Source organism: Erpetoichthys calabaricus, chromosome 3 (assembly GCF_900747795.2).
Source record: "Erpetoichthys calabaricus chromosome 3, fErpCal1.3, whole genome shotgun sequence".
NCBI classification, from domain to species: domain Eukaryota; kingdom Metazoa; phylum Chordata; class Cladistia; order Polypteriformes; family Polypteridae; genus Erpetoichthys; species Erpetoichthys calabaricus.
Window position 1 is genome coordinate 16,238,449 of NC_041396.2, and position 24,602 is coordinate 16,263,050.

At 38.6% G+C, this 24,602-nt stretch overlaps 1 protein-coding gene across 3 annotated transcripts in view; it reads left to right on the plus strand.

Moving 5' to 3' along the window:
- The window catches only part of supt3h (SPT3 homolog, SAGA and STAGA complex component), a 518,283-nt gene that overhangs the window by 379,678 nt on the left and 114,003 nt on the right, over positions 1-24,602 (plus strand). For all 3 annotated transcript variants that reach the window (XM_028796401.2, XM_051924455.1, XM_051924456.1), the window contains exons 8-10: positions 11,241-11,353; positions 11,824-11,934; positions 20,320-20,496. In XM_028796401.2, the coding sequence (XP_028652234.2) occupies positions 11,241-11,353; positions 11,824-11,934; positions 20,320-20,496 (401 nt within the window). The remainder of the gene's footprint in view (positions 1-11,240; positions 11,354-11,823; positions 11,935-20,319; positions 20,497-24,602) is intronic.

Genomic DNA, 24,602 nt, shown 5'->3' on the forward strand with positions numbered 1-24,602 from the left:
TATTTTGTAGGAACCACCTTTTGCTTTGATTACAGCCATGAGTCTGTTGGCGTTCTTCCCTACCAGCTTTGCACATCTACACTGTCCAGTATTTGCCCACTCGTTTTTACAGAACTGTTTAAGCTCAGTCAAATTGAATGGTGACTGATGGTAGACTGCAGTCTTTCAAGTCATTCCTCAAATTTTCAAACAAGTTTAAGTCAGGGCTCTGACTGGACCACACAAGGAAATTTACCAGTTCCTACTTCAGCCACTGAGTGGTCAACTCGGCTGTGTGCTTTGGATCATTGTCATTTTGGAAGGTGAACCGTTTTCCCATCTTCAACTTTCTGGCAGAGGGCAGCAGGAATTTGACAGCATTTTGCCCCATCCATTTTTCTTTCTGTCTTGACAAGTGCTCCAGTTCCTGCTGCAGATAAACCCCCATAACAGGATCTTACCACCACCATGCCTTACTTGTAGGTCTGGTGGGTTCTTTGGATGGTAAGCTGGTTTGGCTTTCCACCAGATATACTGTTTTTCATTGAGGCCAAATAGTTCAATTTTGGTTTCATCTCATTATAACACCTTTTTCCACTTAGCCTCAGAACCTTCAAGGTTCGAAACTTAATGTGGCCTTTCTTGAGGAGTGGCTTTTTTCTTGCTACATTCCCATTTAAGCTGTATTTCTAGAACATTTGTGATATTGTTGTCACATGCACACAACGACTACTTTTTGCCAAATATTCCTGTAACTGATGCAAAATTGCCATAGGCCTCTTGGTAGCCTCACTGATTAGATTCCTCCTCGTTCTTCTATCCAATTTGAAGGGGGATCCTGATCCGGGAAGGGTCCTAATAGTATCAAACACTTTAAACTTCTTGATTATGGACTTTACTGTATGTTCCTACTGACTGATAAAGCCTTTGAGATTTTTTTTGTATCCATCTCCTGACTTGTGCTTGTCCACAGCTTCATCCCTGAGATCTTTTAACAGTGCCTTGCCAGCCATAATAGATTGTTTGCTTTCAGTTGCACTTCCTAGCACCAGGAATAGCTGAATAAATCAGAATGATTACAGCTGATCACAGGTAGAAGCCAATTAGCTTGGTGGGCAATGGAGAAGGTGATTAGTTACACCTGATTGAGTTTACAAATATCTTTTTAGGAGGGAGTGGCTCTTGAACCATCTCAATGATTTAGTTTATTTTTATTTATTTATTTTTTCTAAATTGTTTCTATTATATCTTTCACTTGGCTGTTATAAATTGCATGGAGTAAATACAGCTGGAAAAATATTTTTTGTATGTATCTTCATTTTCAGGCTACAAAATATGAATATTTTTAAGGGGGGCTGATTCTCTTCTATACATTTTATTTTTAATGCCTACTTCATGTGCGCAGTGTTTAAAATAATTTCTTTTATTTTTTTAATAACCATATATTTAATTTTTTGTTCTTTGTTCCCATACTCTCTTGTTCTGAGGTCCATTGCTCCTAGGATACACTGTAACTGTTCTTTCTATTAATCATTTTGTTCAAATTATACTTTTTGTTAATCTAAAACGTTTTCTATTGTACATGTTTTCTAATTCATTCATTAACCCATATTAAAGTCTGATGTTAGAGTTTATTCATTACAAAATTATTTGTTTCCACAATTCTAATAAAGTATATAGTATATACGTGTTTTCAATATATTCATTATCCAAATATGTTTTAATCTAAGTCTGTCTGGAATGTTACATTTTCTCCAGGTAAACAAACCATTTTCAACTGTAAGGAATCCTAAGCTGGTGGAAACAGCAGGTGCTGGCAGGTAGTTAAGAACATCTGCTTATATTTACCCTTGACACTAGAATTACCAGCGCCTACGAAAAAACTTGTAGATCCGGCCCCCCTTAAATCGCTTCTTAAATCAGTTCACACCTCTCCGCCAGCATCTTTTGTCCTCTAAATGTGCTGATAAAAGACAAGCTGCCAGCAGCCGGCTATTCCATCCCCCCTCCGACTTAGAACGTGCACGAACTTTTCCCAGCTCATGCCTTGATTGATTATCTGGGAGTAAAGTGGAGTTTTAGAGTGGAAATAATAGATCGTTATTTGGAACACACGCATTTCATGCGTGTTCCGTTTCTACAGTAATCTGTGTAAACACATTGTTAAAACAGAAACTTTTTCATATCTATATATATAAAATCCCTATGTGCGTCCAGGTGTCCGTGTGTGGGTATCTTCTGGTGAAGTGCGCATGCGTGGGGCACGGTGCTATGCGTGATATTACTGTCAGAGAAAGTTAGAGGCGTTTTACGGAAATACAAACCACTATTACTGCGAGAGGAAATTAAAGGTACACAATACAGTGATGCATATTACAGCCACATACAAGCCAGTATTACTGTCAGAGGAGATTAAAGGCATATTACCGACGCGCACGCCTGTATTACCGCCAGAGAAAATTAAAGGTATATTACGGACATGCAGACGTACAAGACGGTATCCTTCAATAAGGGCGCGCACAGACATCCTTCAATAAGGGCGTGCACAAAAAGGCGAGCCTCAAAAGGACGACCTCAATTGGGTGCAGCGAATAAAGGTCGCGCGTAAATAAAGATCTGCACCTGTTGCTCTTCACATATTCCAGAGCCATTTGAACTAAATTATCTACGCGCCCTTATTGAATAGAGCCGTACAAGACAGTATTACTGTCACAGAAAATTAAAGACACACAATACATGGCGGCAGCCCACGAAGAACGGTCAGCTCAGCAAGTAAACATCAACAAAAGAAAGGCTGAAAGAAAGAAAAATACGACCAACAAAAAGAATGAGGTCAAAGGCCCTTACCATTTAATATAGACTGTTCCTACTAATGTTTATGCACTACTGTTCTAGTGCCCGTTATTGTAACGGGCTAAATTATCTATCTATCTATCTATCTATCTATCTATCTATCTATCTATCTATCTATCTATCTATCTATCTATCTATCTATCTATCTATCTATCTATCTATCTATCTATCTATCTATCTATCTATCTATCTATCTATCTGTCTATCTATCTATCTATCTATCTAAATGACTAGTTTTAGTAATAAATGTTACTAAATGTAGGCATAAACTATTGAATGTGTAAAGCCCAAGTTCCAGAGATCAAATAAACACTTTCACAAAAGCTTCAAGGATGCTACACCAGTTTCCATGGCGTAGCGTGGTAAGATTTGCCTCTCAGAGCGTAGCAGCTTTGTCATGCCTCACAGACCGGAGTTCGATTCCCTGCTGGGGATAAAGTGTTGCTTTTTTTTTTTCTTTTTAACCTCAAACGGACATAAAATTTACAAATTGGCATGCACTGTCAGTTAATGAGATCATTATATTTTCATGTGGGATGCTCCTTTTAAAATATTTTTTTAACAAATGAGACTGCAATTAACATGAACAACTGTCCTTATAACTTATTTTTAAGATCCATAACACACAGACAGATGGAATAGCCGGCTGCTGGCAGGTTGTCTTTTATCAGCACATTTAGAGGACAAAGGATGCTGGCGGACAGGTGTGAACGGATTTAAGAAGCGATTTAAGGTGGGCCGGATCTACGAGTTTTTTCGTAGGCTCTGGTAATTCTAGTGTTAAAAGCGGACACTAGTTTGCATTGGCTATTAATATAGTCTCTTGTGTTCTCCATTGTTTGTGGGTTTTATTATATGAATTCGTATAATTCCTAAAAAGCTAGTTATCATTTAGGAGGATGCAATTGAGACAGATACAGTACAAACAAATGTTATTTGCAGTCTTATGTTCACTCTTAATTTTAACCTCAGTCACCATCTGATCACCAACATATCCTTTTTTTTTGCCTGCTCTCATCCCCATCAACTCAATTTCATCTGCTCTGCTTACCATCAGTCATCTATTCCTATAGAAGCATATTCCTTATAGGTACACAAATAAACAATACATTTTTTCAAAAAAATGTAATGCAGCTATAATAGTATTTAAACATACAATGGCATGAACATGAGGCTATATAATAGAACTAAGGCAAAGTCCTATTGAGATCTTATTAAATAATGTTGGAAAATCCATACACCAAATGCATATAGTTAATAAATAAGCACAGTGATGTCTCAAATGTATATTCAACTAAATAAGTACAGTAATATATAAAATATATCCTAGATGTATTTTATAATAACATTTATGTTTGGGCCATGTCACTGGAAAGCATCTGGCATTACAATTGATAAGACTCAGCATTTTATATGCTTTGCTTGTTTCGCACCAAGCCAAACATATAAATAGGTTTCACATTTGATATTGACTTTTCTTGCTCATTCAATTATTCTAAACATTTTCTTGTAAATTACTTTTCTTTGTCATAAACAAGAAATTAACCAGACTTCTTATCAGTTGCAGTGTTATCATTGTTTGGGTTCCTGCATTAAACCTCTAGCAGCTATTCACAAAACCCTCAAGCTTGTTGGTCAACACTCAACATAAGTAACAGACACTATTAAAATAAAAAAAAGTAAAGCTTAAAAATGATAATGTGACTTCCAACAAGTTGAGGTTTCACGGTTTCCCCTGTTGTAATTGCAACAGGCTGAGTAGCTCAAACTTGATTCTACCAAATTCTACTCTTTAGGAATACTCGGGTGCTCCTAGGCTAGTTTGAAGAAATAATACATCCAGCATGCCCAACGTATTTCCCATGGGAGTCATTCTTGAGGGGAGGGGCACTCTCACTAGATACCTAAAACACTTTATCTGATCCACTTAAAGGTGATTTTGGATTGTCATGCTCATTACCTAGTCACTAAGAACATTAGAAAAATTTACATGAGAATAAACCATTTCAGCTCAACAAAGCTTGCCACTTGACATTTTGTTAGCTTTCTTAAATTAAATTAAATTTTCTCTACCACAAATCTGACCCGGCCTGTATGCTGTCCAAGTCCCTCGGTGATGATTTATCATATTCTAGATTATCTGCCAGTTCTCCTAGCTTGGTATCATCTGCAGACTTAACTAACTTGTTATTTATGTTCTTACCAAATCATTTATATATATTAAAAATAAAACCAGCCCTGCATTGACCCCTGATGGACACTACTCTTCCTTGCACCATCACTCTTTGTTTCTTGTGTTTTAGCCAATTCTGCACCCTTCTACACACCACACCCTGAACGTGTACTTCTTTTGGTCTGATGCCCAACCTCTCAAGATAAATAATATCATATGCACCACTTTGATTAAATCCTTTTGCTGACTGTTGCAGACCCATGCCGACTGTTCAGTAAAACTCCTGTTCTTGCCATGTGTTACTCAATCTTTTCCTTAATAATTCATTTCATTAATTTAGCTGTGATGCACGTTAAGCTTGCTGGCCTATAATTACAGTTATATGAAAAAGTTTGGGAATCCCTCTTAATTCTTTGGATTTTTATTTATCATTGGCTGAGCTTTCAAAGTAGCAACTTCCTTTTAATATATGACATACCTTATGGAAACAGTAGTGTTTCAGCAGTGACATTAAGTGTATTGGATTAACAGAAAATATGAAATATGCATCATAACAAAATTAGACAGGTGCATAAATGTGGGCACCCCAACAGAGATCTGACATCAATACTTAGTTGAGCCTCCTTTTACAAATGTAACAGCCTCTAGACGCTGTCCTCCTATAGCCTTTGAGGAGTGTCTGGATTCTGGATTGGAGGTATTGTTGACCATTCTTCATACAAAATCTCTCCAGTTCAGTTCAATTTGATGGACAGCCTGCTTCAAATCATCCCATAGCTTTTCAATGATATTCAAGTCAGGGGACTGTGATGGCGATTCCAGAACATTGTACTTCTCCCTCTGCATGAATGCCTTTGTAGATTTCCAACTGTGTTTTGGGTCATTGTCTTGTTGGAATATCCAACCCCTGCGTAACTTCAACTTTTAATATTTAATATTTTAGAATAAGAGAAATAATTATTACTGTTTTATTTCTCTTCTCCATTTTTTTTTATTTATTTTTTTTATTTATTTACCTATATATATTTCTTCCTTTCTTTTGTTTATTTTTACCCTATTAAAAAGCCCTAAGTAATTCTCCTTTGGCTAAGCTCTCCTTCTCAAGGGTGGGGTTTGATTGGTCTTTAATTCTTTCTTGTTATGAATTAATGTATATGTATGGAATGATTACAATAAAATTAATAAATAAAAGGGGGAAAAAAAGTGAGGATGTGGAAGACAGTTTCATGTCATGGCAAGATTGAGCACAGCAACAAGACACAAGGTAGTTCTACTGCATCAGCAAGGTCTCTCCCAGACAAAGATTTCAAAGTAGACTGGGGTTTCAAGATGTGCTGTTCAAGCTCTTTTGAAGAAGCACAAAGAAACGGGCAACGTTGAGGATCGTAGACGCAGTGATCGGCCAAGGAAACTTAGTGCAGCAGATGAAAGACACATCAAGTTTATTACCCTTCGAAATCGGAAGATGTCCAGCAGTGCCATCAGCTCAGAACTGGCAGAAACCAGTGGGACCCAGGTACACCCATCTACTGTCCGGAGAAGTCTGGCCAGAAGTGGTCTTCATGGAAGAGTTGCAGCCAAAAAGCCATACCTCCGACGTGGAAACAAGGCCAAGTGACTCAAGTATGCATGAAAACATAGGAACTGGGGTGCAGAAAAATGGCAGCAGGTGCTCTTGACTGATGAGTCAATATTTGAAATATTTGGCTGTAGCAGAAGGCAGTTTGTTCGTCGAAGGACTGGAGAGCGGTACAATAATGAGCGTCTGCAGGCAACAGTGGAGCACGGTGGAGGTTCCTTGAATGTTTGGGGCTGCATTTCTGCAAATGGAGTTGGAGATTTGGTCAGGATTAATGGTGTTCTCAATGCTGAGAAATACAGGCCAATACTTATCCATCATGCAATACCATCAGGGAGGCGTATGATTGGCCCCAAATTTATTCTGCAGCAGGACAATGACCCCAAACATACAGCCAAAGTCATTAAGAACTATCTTCAGCGTAAAGAAGAACAAGAAGTCCTGGTAGTGATGGTATGGCCCCCACAGAGCCCTGATCTCAACATCATCGAGTGTATCTGGGATTACATGAAGAGACAGAAGGATGTGAGGAAGCCTACATCCACAGAAGATCTGGGGTTAGTTCTCCAAAATGTTTGGAACTTCCTACCAGCCGAGTTCCTTCAAAAACTGTGTGCAAGTGTACCTAGAAGAATTGATGCTGTTTTGAAGGCAAAGGGCGGTCACACCAAATACTGATTTGATTTAGATTTCTCTTTTGTTCATTCACTGCATTTTGTTGATTGATGAAAATAAATGATTAGCACTTCCATTTTTGAAAGCATTCTTTGTTTACAGAATTTTTTCACACCTGCCTAAAACTTTTGCACTGTACTGTGCGTGCGTGTGTGTGTGTGTGTGTGTGTGTATATATATATATATATATATATATATATATATTGTGATGGCCGGCCTCAGCCATTACCCAGCCAGGATTACCCAGCACTACCTCCCCTGGGACGCTAGAGGGCAGCATTTCTGGGCTGCTGTGGCACCACAGATTCCGGCAGGGCACACCAGGACTTGGAGTTTGGAACAGCCCTGTTGGGTTCCGTGGGAGCCACCAGGAGGAGCTGCAGAGCCTTTCAGTGGATTTCCACTACACCTGGGAGTGATTCCAGGTAATTCCTGATGAACCACTTGGCTCACTCCCAGGTGTTGAATAAAAGAAGCTGCCTTACTCCTTTCGGGGAGCCAGAGTCTGGAGGATGTGGACAAAGCTTGCTAGGAGAGGAGTGGAGGCAGTAGAGAAAGAGAGAAGGAAGAAGATGACTGAGCATTATGTGCTTTGTGGTTGTTGTTCTCTATTGAGATGAACAGCAAAGGAAAAGTGCTCCCCTGTTAAATAAACCTGTGTTGCTTTGGACTTGTGCCTCTGTGCCTGTTTGTATCTGGGTTTTGGGAGCTGTACACCCCCGGTAGTCTACAGTGTATATATGTATATATAAAAGGAAGATGAAGATGAAAGTTTGGGAATATGTATGACACTTGTCAATAGAAACTCTTCCAAGATGGTACAAGATATGTGGTTTTCAAGCTTTCTCCAAGTTCACAAGATCCATGAACTAGATTGACTAATACTTATGACATCTAAGCTATCTGGTCCAAAACAAATAATTGTGCGACTGTTCAAAAGGCCAAAGCAAAATTTCCAGATGGTTGCCAAATGTGAATTTCCCCTTGGGATTAATAAAGTATCTATCTATCTATCTATCTATCTATCTATCTATCTATCTATCTATCTATCTATCTATCTATCTATCTATCTATCTATCTATCTATCTATCTATCTATCTATCTATCTATCTATCTATCTATCTATCTATCTATCAGCTGCTTCTTTATTGATGCTATTGCAAAGCTTACAACTTTCTTCAGCAGTGATCATCAAGTTATTGTTTTTTTTTCCTCTTACTTTCCACATTGACAAGAGACATTAACGTGGTGTGCCTCACTGTAGAAATCAACATAATTATTTAGCAAATGTGTCATCTTTTGTTTTCCCCTACCATGCACTTTTCAGTTAAAACGTTCATTTCAATTTGCTCTTACTACACACACTTCTACTTAAGATTTAAGTTTACTATACAGTAATAACAAATATAAGTAAATGGTTAGAGCAGTATTCATACAGTATGTAACATTCTCTAAACCTCTTAATCCAATTCAGGTTTATTTGGCACTGGAGCCCATCCAAGTTGCACTAAGCATGAGGCAATAAAACTACTCTGCACTAGTAGCCACTGCATTGCCGGGACCACTCATGCCAGTTCAGAGTGTTCACCAAACCTAATCTGCATATCTTTAGGACGGTGATAGGAAAACCCACATAGACCCAGGGAGAAAGTGAAAAATCCATATGGACAACGACTAGGCATAAGATGCAAAACCAGAACTCTGCATCCTTGAAGTCAGCAGGGCTAACCACTGTGTATGTGTATATAAATATTTGGGGTGGTTTCAAGTTAAAATCCCAAATATTAGCCACATTCTAAAAGTATATTGTAGATAAACAAAAATTTAATTTAGGTAGGCTGGGTCTAAAAACAGATCATACAATGCCATTGAATTGACAAGAAAAGTATTTCATTGGATAATTCAACTGATCAATGTTTTCTCTTCAGAATCATTTCATTCGCTTCTGTTTCCAGTTTAACATAACAGGTGATAACAGCACACCCTGCTGGCTATGGAAAGGCTATAATACTGGACCAGTGGACAGAGCTTACAGATTTAAGCGCAAAAAAAGAATGAGGAAATGAATGAATAACTTGTACGCTTGCATGTTTCTATGTATACATGTGACTTATAAGTCACCACCAAGTGTGTCTTAAGCCCTAATATTGATTATTGTTGTTGTACATCGTAGTTATACAATTTCTCCCACTGTCTGATTGATCCATTGAAGTGTTTGTAGATTTTCCTCTTCTAAATAAAAACCAATACAGTGATCCCTCGCTATATCGTGCTTCGCCTTTTGCGGCTTCACTCTATCGCGGATTTTATATGTAAGCATATTTAAATATATATCGCAGATTTTTTGCTGGTTCGCGGATTTCTGAGGACAATGGGTCTTTTAATTTCTGGTACATGCTTCCTCAGTTGGTTTGCCCAGTTGATTTCATACAAGGGACGCTATTGGCAGATGGCTGAGAAGCTACCCAACTTACTTTTCTCTGTCTCTCTTGCGCTGACTTTCTCTGATCCTGACGTAGGGGGTGTGAGCAAGGGGGCTGTTCGCACACCTAGACGATACGGACGCTCGTCTAAAAATGCTGAAAGATTATCTTCACGTTGCTACCTTCTGTGTGCAGCTGCTTCTTGAAACGACATGCTGCACGGTGCTTCACATACTTAAAAGCTCAAAGGGCACGTATTGATTTTTCACTGTTTTGTTTTTCTCTCTCTCTCTCTCTCTCTCTCTCTCTCACCCTGCTCCTGACGGAGGGGGTGTAAGCTGCCGCCTTCAACAGCTTTGTACCAGCGGTGCTTCACATACTTAAAAGCCAAACAGCCCTATTGATTTGTTTGCTTTCCTCTCTGTTTCTGACAGCCTGTGCTCCTGACGCGCACTCCTTTGAAGAGGAAGATATGTTTGCATTCTTTTAATTGTGAGACAGAACTGTCATCTCTGTCTTGTCATAGAGCACAGTTTAAACTTTTGAAAAAGAGACAAATGTTTGTTTGCAGTGTTTGAATAACGTTCCTGTCTCTCTACAACCTCCTGTGTTTCTGCGCAAATCTGTGACCCAAGCATGACAATATAAAAATAAACATATAAACATATGGTTTCTACTTCGCTGATTTTCTTATTTCGCGGGTGGCTCTGGAACGCAACCCCCGTGATGGAGGAGGGATTACTGTGTATATTCTTTTACCTCATGTGAGGAGGAGTCAGAGTTTATCCATAGCTCATAACTTGTTGTTTTCCTTTAAAATACCAGGCAAATAGAATTTCATGACTCACGTTTAAGGAGTTGGCCACTCATCATGATTTTAATAGCAGATACAGTTTGCTTGCTAATACATGACTTTTCCTAAGTGAAATATATGCTTGTAACTGTTCTTATGTAGCTGTCTTCCATTCTGCTGCTTATTCTTTGGCTTGAAGTGTTCATCATTTTGTTAATTTGTAATGTTTGCTTTTACATTATACATGGAAACTGGATAATAAGTAGCCTGTAACTGTGATTGAAAAAAGCAAGGCATGTTTTCACTCTTATCTCCTTCTCACTTGTTTACAAATTTCTGGGGTTAAATAGTAGAGAAAAGCCAAGCAAAATGACACCTTTTATTGGCTAACTAAAAAGATTACAATATGCAAGCTTTCGAGGCAACTCAGGCCCCTTCTTCAGGCAAGATGTAAGCCTCGAAAGCTTGCATATTGTAATCTTTTTAGTTAGCCAATAAAAGGTGTCATTTTGCTTGGCTTTTCTCTACATTCATAATGGCTAACACGGTACAACACCCTAGTACTGGGGTTAAATAGTGTAAGAGATTCTGAATTTTTATATAATTGTGTGTATAATTTAACAATTTAAGTAGTACTTCTACTCTAAAATATATATGTGATAAATATGCTATAGTATTTTCCTTCATGTGGCACTGCTTAGTAATGGTGAAATGTGCAACTCGATGTTTTCAGTTTTTTCCATTTATCTACTGTTCTTCCATCAGCAAAAAAGGCATCCAAGTTTAGAGAGTGGCTCGACTGTAGCAGTATGGAAGTGAAGCCTAATGCTGTTGCCATGGAAATCTTGTCCTACCTGGCCTATGAGACAGTTGCTCAGGTATTCTTTTCCCAGCTGTACCTTTGTCTGTTTCTGCTGTCTTTATCTTGAAAAGATACAGATAGATAAATGAATGATGGGTTGTCAGGATGCTTTTACTGATATGCTAGATTAAGTTCATTATATGATACTGCTGAATTAACCACAATTGTGAAGACGCAAGTTAGATGCTGTGGATTTCATTTTGTAATAGCAAAAAGTTCTATGAAAACTTTGGTTTTTTCTAGCAAAAAATAGACAAGTATTTTATACTTAATTTCATTTTGCATCAGTTTTATATCCATATCTGTCATGTTCTGTCTTTTCATCTCCACATTTTTATAGAAGATCTTAATATTTTGGGGGAACAGAAGTCTCTTTGTTAAGCCTCCCAAGTATACCTAGGATCACAACATTTTTTGCATTTGATTTAATTTTTCCAAGTTGTAGTTTGCTTTTAATAATACATTCTTTTTCACATTTATTTTTAGCTGGTTGACCTTGCACTTTTGGTGAAGCAAGACATGGCCACAAAGGCAGGAGACCCATTCAGCCATGTTATTTCAGCAACTTATATACAACATTATAATACTCCAGGAGAGGTAATGGAAAATCTGTTTGTTTTTACTTTACTACAATAATAACAACAAAAGCATGGAATTGGGTTTGTTGAAGGTCATATAATATAAACATCTGTACAATTGTACAACTTAAAGACAACAGTAAACATTCTCAAACACTTGGACATTCTTCAAATTAGTGTAGAAGACTGTCAAGGTTAAAAGTTATCTTAATGTATCACACAGTTCTGGATAAGAATTTTGTTACTGTATTTCGGGTCTTGATTGACCTAAGCAGCTTACAAGACAATAAATAAATATGTTATGGGTGTTGTCAGAAGTCAAGAATTTGATGCCATACACCAGATAATTCAAGTAATGGGCACCACAAATGTGAGAAAAATGTTATGTTTACACATAAAGTTACTTACGTCACAATTAGATAAACCACAGTGTTAAATAATAAGGGCATGATACATGTATATTTTGCATGTGGCAAACATTTCCTTAAAAGTCATTTCTTTTATCTTATTAGTCAAAAAGTAAAAATAAATAAATAAAACAGTATATATGTTGGCTTTTACTGTTGGTTTAACTTGGAAAATACATTCAGCCATTGAGCATATCATTCTCATTGTCAGAAAATGAATCTCTGGTATATCAGCAATGTAGACATGTTTCTTCTTAGTTTGAGTTTTAATTCTGGCTTTTCAGCAGAATCCAGATAACTTATTTTGGGAAAAGCTCCAAAGATGTCCAGCATGAAAACACAATAGATAGAAGTAACAAGATATTTTAACTGTCCTTTTTTATCATCCTTTTCATTTGTTTATAGCACGTGCCGAATAACCAGTACATTTTAAATATTCTTTCTTTTTTCCCTTCCTTAAAAGTTCTCGGCCTATACCTGTCATTTTTTTTCTGGCTTCTCTCTACATTTCAATGTTAAAAAAAAAAAAAGCAAGAGTTGTGCAGCTTACAGTATATGTTGTGTTATGTTTCGCCTACTTTCTCTTCTGTTCTTTTTCTGGTTTTCTGGGGTGGCGACCTGCGCCACCACCACCTGATCAAAGCACCGTGATGTCCCTACACTGATGGATTACATGGCCAGAAGTCCACATGACCGTCATTATCAAGTTCTTCCATGAGAACCCTGAATACAATGAAGACTGATCATTTATGTTAGGTAGAATGCCTAGAGGGGGCTGGGTGGTCTCGTGGCCTGGAACCCCTGAAGATTTTTTTTTTTTTTTCTCCAGCCATCTGGAGTTTTTTTGTTTTTTCTGTCCTCCCTGGCTATCGGACCTTACTTTTATATGAGAGATAAAAGTATATTATGTCAATATAATAATATTGTATACTAGCTGCGCAAACCCTTGCTGTAAAAAACCCAGGGTCCTAGAAACTATTGTAATCGTCAGAAAAAAAATTGAAATGTACAGATGTCAGGTAATTGAAAGGAACTACTCTGGGTATCTCTCTTCTAGGAGGATTCATTTTGCCGATGTGCTCGCCTTGCTTGTGCATTAGCGATGGCAGGAAAAGTAAAAGGGATACCATTTTGTCGATGTTAGCAGTTAAAAGACTTTCTTCGGAGGTTTCATTTTGCTGATGTGCTCGCCTCACTTTTGTTATTAGCGGCTAAGCGAGTTTTCTGTTTCCTCGGAGACGGACCCATTACTCTGACTCCACCTCTCACTTCCGGGCCTGACAGACACACACACTTCCACGTGTAAACGTTTATATATAAGATATGTGTGGCCTATACAGTGGAACCTCGGGTCACGACCGTAATTTGTTCCAAAACTCTGGTTGTAACCCGATTTGGTTGTGACCTGAAGTAATTTCCCCCATATGATTGTATGTAAATACAATTAATCTGTTCCAGACTGTACAAACTGTATGTACATATATTTTTCTAAAGATTTTTAAGCACAAATATAGTTAATTACACCGTAGAATGCACAGCGTAATAGTAAACTCAATGTAAAAACATTGAATAACACTGAGAAAACCTTGAACAACAGAGAAAACTAACATTGCAAGAGTTCGCGCTATAGCACTACGAACTGCTCGCTAAAAACACTTTTTTTAATGAGTTTTAAGCACAGGGAAAAAAATGAACATTTGAAAAATCCATAATTTAATAAACAACCAAGAAAAGTAACATTGCAACAATGCACGCTACGAACCGATCGCTGTAAACAGAAGTGAAGTGGAGGTTAAAATCCAATAGAAAAAAGTCTTCATTAAATACAATGAGGTTAAAACAATACTCGAATCAGTCTCATTAAAAACAAGCCCGGTGCATTCTTTAACTGCCTTCTCGGCCTTATGCGGCCAGCCCTCTCTCTCTCTCTCACGTCTGTGTGTGTCTGGCTCTCTCGCACTGTCTCTCTCTCTCGCTGCACAGGGCATGCACAGGGAGAGACTGAACACATACAAGAACCCGATCGACACTCTATCAGAGCTTCAGAGGTCCTCTGTAGAGAGAGGAGAATCTTCCAGAAGAACAACCATCTCTGCAGCAATCCACCAATCAGGCCTGTATGACAGAGTGGCCAGACGGAAGCCACTCCTTAGTAAAAGGTACATGGCAGCCCGCCTGGAGTTTGCCAAAAGGCACCTGAAGGACTCTCAGACCATGAGAAAGAAAATTCTCTGGTCTGATGAGACAAAGATTGAATATGGTGGGGATGGTGCACTGCTGACCTCGACTCGGGACGTTGTGGGTCGGTGGGGGGAGTACTTCAAAGACCTCCTCAATCCCACCAACATGCCTTCCAATGAGAAAGCAGAGCCTGGGGACTCAGAGGTGGGTTCCCCCATCTCTGGGACTGAGGTCACCGAGGTGGTCAAAAAACTCCTTGGTGGCAGGGCCCCGGGGGAGGGTGAGATACGCCTGGAGTTCCTCAAGGCTCTGGATGTTGTAGGACTGACTTGGTTGACACGCATCTGCAACATCGCATGGACATCAGGGACAGTGCCTCTGGATTGGCACACTGGGGTGGTGGTCCCCCTCTTTAAGAAGGGGGACCGGAGGGTGTGTTCCAACTACAGAGGGATCACACTCCTCAGCCTCCCTGGAAAAGTCTATTCGGGGGTCCTGGAGAGGAGGGTCCGTCAGATAGTCGAGCCTCGGATTCAGGAGGAACAGTGTGGTTTTCGTCCTGGTCGCGGAACAGTGGACCAGCTCTACACCCTTAGCAGAGTCCTGGAGGGTGCATGGGAGTTCGCCCAACCAGTCTACATGTGTTTTGTGGACTTGGAAAAGGCATTCGACCGTGTCCCTCGGGGAATCCTGTGGGGGGTACTCCGAGAGTATGGGGTACTGGACCCCCTGATAAGGGCTGTTCGGTCCCTGTACGATCGGTGCCAGAGCTTGGTCCGCATTGCCAGCAGTAAGTCAAACCCGTTTCCAGTGAGAGTTGGACTCCGCCAGGGCTGCCCTTTGTCACCGATTCTGTTCATAACTTTTATGGACAGAATTTCTAGGCGTAGCCAGGGCGTTGAGGGGGTCCGGTTTGGTGGACTCAGGATTGGGTCACTGCTTTTTGCAGATGATGTTGTCCTGTTTGCTTCATCAGGCTGTGATCTTCAGCTCTCTCTGGATCAGTTCGCAGCTGAGTGTGAAGCAGCTGGGATGGGAATCAGCACCTCCAAATCCGAGACCATTGTCCTCAGCCGGAAAAGGGTGGAGTGCCCTCTCAGGGTTGGTAGCGAGATCCTGCCCCAAGTGGAGGAGTTCAAGTATCTCGGGGTCTGGTTCACGAGTGAGGGAAGAATGGAGCGTGAGATAGACAAGCGGAACGGTGCGGCATCCGTAGTAATGCGGGCTCTGCATCGGTCTGTCGTGGTGAAAAGGAGCTGAGCCGTAAGGCAAAGCTCTCAATTTACCAGTCGACCTACATTCCTACCCTCACCTATGGTCATGAGCTATGGGTAGTGACCGAAAGAACGAGATCGCGAATACAAGCGGCTGAAATGAGTTTCCTCCGCAGGGTGTCTGGGCTCTCCCTTAAAGATAGGGTGAGAAGCTCAGTCATCCGGGAGGGTCTCAGAGTAGAGCCGCTGCTCCTCCGCATCGAGAGGAGTCAGATGAGGTGGCTCGGGCATCTGTTCAGGATGCCTCCTGGACCCCTCCCTGGTGAGGTGTTTCGGGCACGTCTAACCGGGAGGAGGCCCCGGGGAAGACCCAGGACACGCTGGAGGAACTATGTCTCTCAGCTGGCCCGGGAACGCCTTGGGATTCCCCCGGAAGAGCTAGAAGAGGTGGCCGGGGAGAGGGAAGTCTGGGCATCTCTGCTCAAGCTGCTGCCCCTGCAACCCGACCTCGGATAAGCAGAAGAGGATGGATGGATGGATTGGACAATTAAAAGAAAATTAACTCTATATGGAGCTGCATATGTGCATATCATGTGACCTGTTAACTTGTATATTGTTAAATTAATATTAAAGGTGTTTAAAGTGCAAAATGAAAGTGTATAAAGTGAATAGGACCTTTTACACTGTAAGGGTCTGTTTTTTGTTTTTTTTGTAAATTCTTTATATTAAAATCTAATGCACTTCATTTAGTAAAACACGCAGCATCTCCCCCAAGTTTCTTACCCATTGTGCTTATACTGTCCTTTTCTTAATTTTTATTTTATTGTTTTGTAAATTGCATTATATTTAATGAGACACAGCTTATCCAAAGATGCAATTAGTGCTACATCCTATATGATTGTGTTTCATCTCAACACACCTCCTCTACCCATTTAGGGAGCCATGTGAGCACAAAACCCAATATGAAGTAACCTCTCATAGATGTTTCATAAACCTTAACATTGGCCCACCATTTTTATTTTAAATCAGCATTAGACTAGGTACGTACGTGAGAGGTTTCTGTCTAGGGCTGTTTACTGCCTTGCTCTATAGCTCTAAATTGGATTATATAGGTTATAAAATGTTATTAATTAATTCTTACAATATTCTGTTTTTCATTGAGCTAATGTTTTTTTTCCCTTCTATTTTTAATTAGGAGAGAGGTGAAGTGTAGTACAGTATAAAATGTCACAGTAGATTACTTGTGCAGAATGTTGTCCTGTCTTTATTTTAAATAATGCTATTAAGAATAATATTAAATCCAAACCTGTTTGACAAAAAAGGATAGATTTTTTTCAGACATGATATAATCACAGGGCATTCACAAATTATGTGTTCAATTGAGGCTATTGGTTTATGACATTGTTCAAAATACAGAACTTGTTCTGAATATGTCATTATTTTAGTAGAGATTGCTCTGTGCCATGTACAATTTTTATCTGAATTAAACCATGCTGTGCACAAATTGATTAGGAGTACATCTTGTCCTTGACAGAGTTGAATATGTTATTCAGATTCAATTTAGCAAGTAACATTTCTAATGTTAAAGATCCTCTCAGGGTGAACTCTTTGAAGTAAATTTTGGAGATGCTGTCTATGTCGTTCTTAGATACTTTAGTTTCAACATTAGTTTCTTTTAGCAGAGTTTCTAACATGAACATAATAAAAACAAAATGTGCTACTAGTAAATTGTGGTGGAGGTGTAATTGTTCAAAGAATTAGAACATATTGTCAACATAACATAAAGATGCCCAAAGGTCTAGATACCAAATTACTTCCATGCATTAGATATTGTGTAAGTTGGGGATGGCAGGAAAAGAGTATTGTTTTGCATAACAGTGACATCTTGGCCTTGAGCTGTCACTTACAGTGGTACCATATTTTAAGTGGATGATGTATTGCTTGATTACTGCTAAATTAGTAATGCCAGGTGCACAGAGCAAAGCATATAGAAAAGACTTTGAGTAGGATTTCCTTTCCAAGGCTAACCAGTTATGCTGTCCTGTTATACGCAGTACATGGATATATGTGTGATTTTTTGCTGTAGTGGTTCAAAATATCCCATGCTTAAACAACTTGGGATACTTTGTATGAGTGTGGTTTTTGCTCGGTCAGATTTACAGTTTAGGGTGCTACACGGGATTAATAAAGTGTCTGTCTGTCTGTCTGTCTGTCTGTCTGTCTGTCTGTCTGTCTGTCTGTCTGTCTGTCTGTCTGTCTGTCTGTCTATCTATCTATCTATCTATCTATCTATCTATCTATCTATCTATCTATCTATCTATCTATCTATCTATCTATCTATCTATCTACACAAATAATGGTACCAGTAATGGTAAAGAAACTAAGGCTTTTCAAAAGCAAATTATGTAAAAGTATGATATGACTCTTAGACGGGTGTCTTAAGTTAGAAATTTAGCCTTTGAATATGTGCCATGCAGATGTCAAGTCCAGAGATTAATGCAGTCTTGGGCAGGTTTGTTCAGCTATAAGATGTGTAGAATATGAAAGTGGCTGATCAAGGAAAGGGAGCAACAACTAATAACTGATGAAAGAGTGGTGGTGCTGTATGTTTACAGTTGTTCTTGTTTGTTATTTTTAATTAGCAGACACATTTATTTAGGGGTACTTCTGAAAATGCAGGCACTGGAGTTGAGCAATACTTAATGCAATCAATTATTTTGTGTTTTATGTTTGTTATTAATTTAGACCATTTTGCAGAGATCTGTTTTCACTATGACATTGTCTTTTTCTGTTCATCAATATAAAAATTTCAGATAAAAATCCACTTTGGTTCAGAATTGTATAATAATTAAATGTGAAAACTTCCAAGGTGGTGCATTCCTTTTATAGGTACCGGATATCATTATATGTATAATAAAATGTTAGTGATTAGAAAGTACAGAATTAACAAATCTTAGAGTCCAATAGTTAAAACACTACAGCTAGTCCCATACTTAAATAAGTGAAAAACTAGAACTCATACAAAAACAAAACTACTTAACTTCTGATTGTGTATGTTCAGCAGTGGATGTCACTGTAAGCAATTCTTAGAAAAAGATCTGTGGATGGAGAAGATGAAAGTAGGTAAACGATATCTGACTTGGTGAGGTTAAGTTTAGGATGATGTTTATTTATCTGTGATATCTGTGATGAGATGGCACAGAGGCAGTTTGGGCTGATGTAGACTAAAAGAAGGAAACAAAAAATATCTCTGCATTGTTAGCATAAATTTGATAGAATAATCATGAGAATAATTGATTGTCTAAGGAAGGAATGTACATAGAAGGGCTCAGCACCAATCACAGAGTCATATCTAGTAAGATTATCTGAGATGGAAACTGAGAGCAGGACCATGAGCCATACAAGGATCAGTTAAGAAGGAAGGACTTAAAATGGTCCAGTAAATAACCTCTAATTCAAAGTTTACTTTCTGCTTGTCTCTTCTCATAGTAGTACATTTTAACAAAAATCTGATGAAAGGGTGAAAACTATAGAGGAGATCAACTCCTGAAACACTAACATTTGCTGTGTTTTTTTATGCCTTTGAGATTTCATTTCAAGTACACATATTTGAAATCAGTAAAGCAAACTTTATTATAAAATTAAAACTCCATCTTTTAGCCAAGAGAAACTGAGAGCTGAGCTGTCTTTGTAGACTGGCCATTGAATTGTATCTTAAAGTGTGTTGTCCAAAAGAAACAAGGAGAATTGTTTGAGAACTGTGCACTCTGGTGCTTTCAAAGAAATGGCAGCACTGAGGCTTTACAGTAATGCTCATTAGCTGAAGAGTTCAGATAGGACTTCTTAGGAATGGAGAGGTCACATGAACCTTGTTGAAGTCCCCAGGGAACAGTACCTGTGTACAGTATCAAGATATATGTTTATGAAAGTAATATAGTGGGGTCAGTATGGATGTCACACAAACCGAAAAATTTATGTTGGTATGGAATAGAAAAAGGTTGCCATTGTGACATCCTTAGGTGTTAGCATTTCATAAGGAAAATCACATGTACTCAACACAGATTTTTTTTCTCACTTTTCTCTTGTGATTTAATGCTAATTTATGAGTGAAAGAATTACCTGTTAGAATATTTGATTTGCATATCAAAAATTTTAATGTCTTAAAATGAAAATGGAACAAAAAATTGACACATGAATTCCAAACCTGTTTTGCTGCAAATACAGTATTTTACTATATGAAACATAATTGGTTGGTAAGAAATTTGAGAAGGGCAAATCAAGGAGTAGTTGTCTTCCAAGAAAATGACATTCCTTCTTTGGTCTAGGTGTGATAATGCAGATAGGAGTAAAAGATGAAAAATGTAGTCAGGGTCTTTTGTTTTTACCATCTCAAATGGCAAGTAGTGGTCACTTATGAATGGGGGTACTAGTTATTACATTTCTGGGTTGTTAAGATGTTATTCAAAATGTATTTCCTGAATACCATTTTTCTTTGTTTTTTTAGTATCTTATTTCTTCTTATCCACTCTCAATAAGTAAACACTTCAGTAAAATAAGTCCCAAGAAAGACTAGTGATTAATTTATTTTTCTTTTCCTTTCAGGGGCTGTCTGTATCTGTAAAGACCCATATGGATTCCCCTGAGAACACCCCTCCTTCCACACCCACCACCCCAGCCTCAGGGCCCCAGCATGGAGTGAAAACTCACCCAGGCAATCTTGGAAATGGAGGTGTTGGGCAAGATTTATGCAGCAAAGTTAAACAGAGAAAACGAAAAAAGGTACCAAAACAGCTTGGTAGATGGAATAGTCTCCAGTCTTTTACCAGTGTATGTTTTTATGTGCTAATGTTTGTGAGTTGAACTAACATTGTTTCTAAGTGATTTGATGAGTGTGCATCCTCATTTTTTGCTTTGAAAATGTCTTCATTTATTGCAGTAGATTTTGTTACTTGCAAGGTGATGTTCTGAAAGATAACCATGAATGACAAGTCCAGCAGTTCTGGAACGACTACAAAATTTGTTAGCTGTCTTCCCTAAATTTCTGTTTTGAAGAGTCACTAGGCAACCTGGACATGTCACAAAGACAAAAATATATTTTTATAAGAAATGATGTATTACTAAATTACTAATTTATTCGTATAAAATTTTTAAAATATCATGTTTGTTAAACTTATTTACCAAGTATACACTCAGTGCAAACTTCCTGCCTTCTACACCTATCAACATTTCCCGACTCCCAAATAGAATGGTTAACACAGATACCAGTAAAATTATTGTAATAAAGTGTGTGCACTAGTGTAACCCACATGCAAGTAACAAGCTGAGCACATAAGACAGTGTGGCTTGCTTGCCAAATTCTTTTGTAACTGATATAATAAGACACCCTGCACACGTTTTCTCTTGAAACATCATTCAGGTTTGCCAACTGCAATTGCTGTGATTATGCTAAAGGATTTTTGTAGACCCAGCTACTATTACCGTATATAAGGATAATCTCTTCTGATGATCATGTATGCATACAGAAATCATTTGAGAAGGCATTTTGAGCATTTCTCGTGGTAGATAAAACAATCTCAAGTGGATTTTTTTTTCAGAGCGTAACAAATCACTGAATAATACACAAAATTCGTGCTCATAAATATGCAGGATGCTGTTTCACTCTTTGTTCAAAAGTAAGATGAGAATACAAATGCATAACATATGCTGAATACCACATTACTCCAGTAGATGGCTGTGCACATGCATCCTAATGTGGAGTGTATGCCCTCTAAATATGAAGTGTTCGTGCAAAACATGACATATTCATACATTGTTGCATTTTATCACAAAAGTGTAATACCCTGCATTACATAAAAATGTCTGCAGTAGGGAAAAAAAATTAAGAAATTTCTTCAAGACACCTTCTAACCCACTTAATCCACACCAGGGTTGAGGGTGGGGAGTTGTAAGGGCTGGAGCTTATCTGAGCTAGCATAGGACACAAGGCAGGAACAAACCCTGGACAAGGCTCTGGTGCATCCCAGAGTGAACACACACACACACCAAACATACAGCAGGCCCAATTTAGTGTCACCAGTTCACCTAACCTGCATGTCTGCAGACAGTGGTAGGAAACCAGAGCACCCTCAGGAAACTCATGCAGACACGGGGTGAACATGCAAACATCAAGCAGGGAGAACGTGAGACGCAAATCCTGGTCTCTTTACTGTGAGGCAGCAGCTCTACCACTGCCCCAATGTGCTGCCCAAAAAATGTATTGTACTTATTGCTCTTACAAAAGTAGAATACATTAAAACATTGGAGTCATTAGTTAAGTATGGTAAGGTTTATAAGCCCTTTAGAATTTTTTTGATTTTCTGCATAGTTTCGAGCTAAATTGTGACTAAAACAAAACTGAGTGCCATTGTAAACAATGCTGCACATCCTTTCTCTGGCACACATTATCATTAAGTACTTTTAGCCAATGAGTTATTCAGCAGAAGTGCTACTGGGGCTCCTTTATACCAATGGCAGCACACCTGTATAATACCTCACTGTGACTGTCCTTTTTATCTTTAGCCATGTCATAGGTTTTCCCTTTTTTTAATAGTTCTAACATGTGTTCAAGGGGGATGGTTGTATTTTGCTAATAATATTTTATTTATTAATTAATTAGTTTATTTATTTGACTTCTGTAAAAATGTAGATTCCCCCTTGTTGCAAATAATGTTCTAGCTGTCTGTCTGTCTGTCAGTCTGGATCTAATTAATAAAAATTGATAAAAAGATACAGAAAAACAAATAAGTAATGAAATATTATACAATTCTGTTCATGTATTAATTAAAATGATTCTGCATTTAATATATTTGTTGTAAACAGGCAGGTCTTCAAGAAGTACATAAAATGTGAACAGCTGTGGTGGTAAAGCAAATCTCACATTGAGAAATGGACATAAGAATGAAGCCTCAAAGCTGGCTTGTACTAATGCATGATATCAATGGTAATTGATAAATTGATTACTTACATCATGGACAATGGACATTACTTTGCTGATGAATTGATCCACATGATTTAAACATTGAAGGGGTGGGGGTTGATTTGTTTTCGATCCTATTTTTGTAAAAATTGACCTATTTGTATGGAATGTTGTGTGATTACAATAAAATAAAAAACATATCCCAATTATATGTAGTTAGGCTGTAAATGCACCGTACACTCATTGCATTTACACTTTAAACTTTGAATGCATCTTTAGCAGAGAGATACAAATCTGGTAACTTTTTCCCTTGAAAAGTAAGAGTCTGACAACTTCCTTTCTTGTGGGGTTCAACCTTTTGAGTGAGACAGACTTTTGTATGCTTTATACATTTTTACCTATCATAAAGGCCCTCAGAAGAAGCTGTCTTTTTGTTAAGAGAAGACAAGAGAGAGGTAGACGATGTTCCATAATACTGAAAGTGTGCTGCATAATAGCTGTGCAACAGCCAGTCTGGATGTGTGAATGGAGTCATAATTGGTGAGATTAAGTCCTGCTTGGATCAATAAATGACCGCACTTGGGTGTCCAGTCTCCATATGAGTCACCTTACTTTTTCTATATTTGTCGTGTGCAGAGTGCAGCCTGTACTGGTAAAAAAAATGTATACCTGAATGTCACGGTGTTGTTCTGCCATTTTGCCACAGCTACTGGCTTTAACACCTTATCCAGTCATTTTGGAATAAGCAAACTATCAATCAGCTTGTACAGTTGAAAGTGTTGTGCTGTCAGATCAGCACTGCAGGAGACATACATCAGTCTGTCACCAGTGCCGACTTTGAAAGGAGAGGGAGGATTCCTCCATGAAGAACTACAGCTGTTGGGTCATATAACTCTAATGTCCCCAAAAAGATCATCCTAACCAACAGGGAATAAAACTGATCATCTTCTCTACCTGTAAGTTTGCCTTTTTGGAGGAGATGAAGGCTGCCATTTTATGGCATAACAAAAACAAATTATTATTAAGCCTTAAAATGACACTTTGGAGAGAATAGATAAAGCCAGCATGCTAACATTTATTCACAAAGTTAGCGTAAAATGGCATTGGCCCATTGTTCTCATCTCACCTTGCTTGTATTTTGCACTTATTGAAAATCAGACGCTTCAGTAATTAATGGCTGGTCAGCTGGATGCTATACGGGTAAATGACTGCAAGTTCTTTGTGCATCATTCTGCTTAGTTAACAAATAAGTTCAGTTAAATCTTTTGGCTTGCCACACTCATTCATTTTGAATCGAACATATTGACAAATTGGCGAGGCTTATTTCTTCTAGTCACCAATTCTTCCATCTGTTCTTTTCTGCATCCAAGCCATTTTTATCTTTGCTATAGTGCATGGCTGTTAATGACACACTGTGGCCAAACTGAAAATTACCTGAAGTGAAGAACAGCAGTGTTGCCTTATTTAAAAGGGTCGATGCCTGCCCTACAAAGCTAGCTAACCTGAGAATTATATTGATCACCCAAACCTATTTCACTGATGAATGTTTATAGGCAAACAGAAAATCCAGGGTTTGCAAGACTTGAGCCCAATAGGGTGCTGAAGGCTTGCAGATATGTTTTGAGCAGAATCATAGCAGCTGCATAAAGCAGTGGAGATAATGAAGCAATGTGAGTGAAGTGTATCTGGGTTCTCTTCACATGGGTGGTGCTGCCATCCTGAGCTGTCCCTGCTGGGCACCTGGGAAGGGCATTAAAGTCCCCACTCCTCTGTCTGTGAGAGTGTCTTTTCTCTGCAGCAGGCTTGTATAATTTGAGTTCTTCTATAGCAGCAAGAGATACAATAGAAACATTCTAAGGAGTTGAAGAGATCAGATGGTGCTTACAGGTAGCCCAGTCAATGGGGAGTTGCAATAAACCAGCCTAGAAAT